Here is a 306-nt window from a genome sequence, read left to right as displayed (position 1 = left end):
CACGTACCCTTCTCAGGATAAATGTCTTCACTAAGGGTAAACCTAGTCCCTTTTCCACCATGGACTAATCGCGGGGGCGGGGAGGAGAGAGGGAAGCGGGGGCAGAGACGAGCAATCCGGGGGCGAGGATGGAGGGCGAGTGTGCGTGGGGGGAGCAGGGGAGGCGCGGAGGGGGCGGCGAGTGGCAGGGAGGAGAGACAAGAGAGAGAGAAACGTCAGCGGCAGATGGACAGACAGACAGCCTCCCACTCCGGGGGACACCAGGACACCAGAAGCAGCAGCGTGGACCGGGCTCGAAGCTGAGCG

At 63.7% G+C, this 306-nt stretch overlaps 1 protein-coding gene across 1 annotated transcript in view; it reads right to left on the bottom strand.

Moving 5' to 3' along the window:
- Window positions 1-306, bottom strand: part of UNC13A (unc-13 homolog A (C. elegans)) — a 62,796-nt gene that overhangs the window by 4,192 nt on the left and 58,298 nt on the right. The window contains exon 43 of the mRNA XM_005873915.2: window positions 8-64. Coding sequence (XP_005873977.1) covers window positions 8-64 — 57 coding nt within the window. The remainder of the gene's footprint in view (window positions 1-7; window positions 65-306) is intronic.

The sequence above is a fragment of the Myotis brandtii genome, unplaced genomic scaffold (genome assembly GCF_000412655.1).
Source record: "Myotis brandtii unplaced genomic scaffold, ASM41265v1 scaffold421, whole genome shotgun sequence".
Classification (NCBI taxonomy): domain Eukaryota; kingdom Metazoa; phylum Chordata; class Mammalia; order Chiroptera; family Vespertilionidae; genus Myotis; species Myotis brandtii.
Note: the sequence above shows the minus strand (reverse complement) of the source record. Positions and strands in the feature narration are given on the sequence as shown.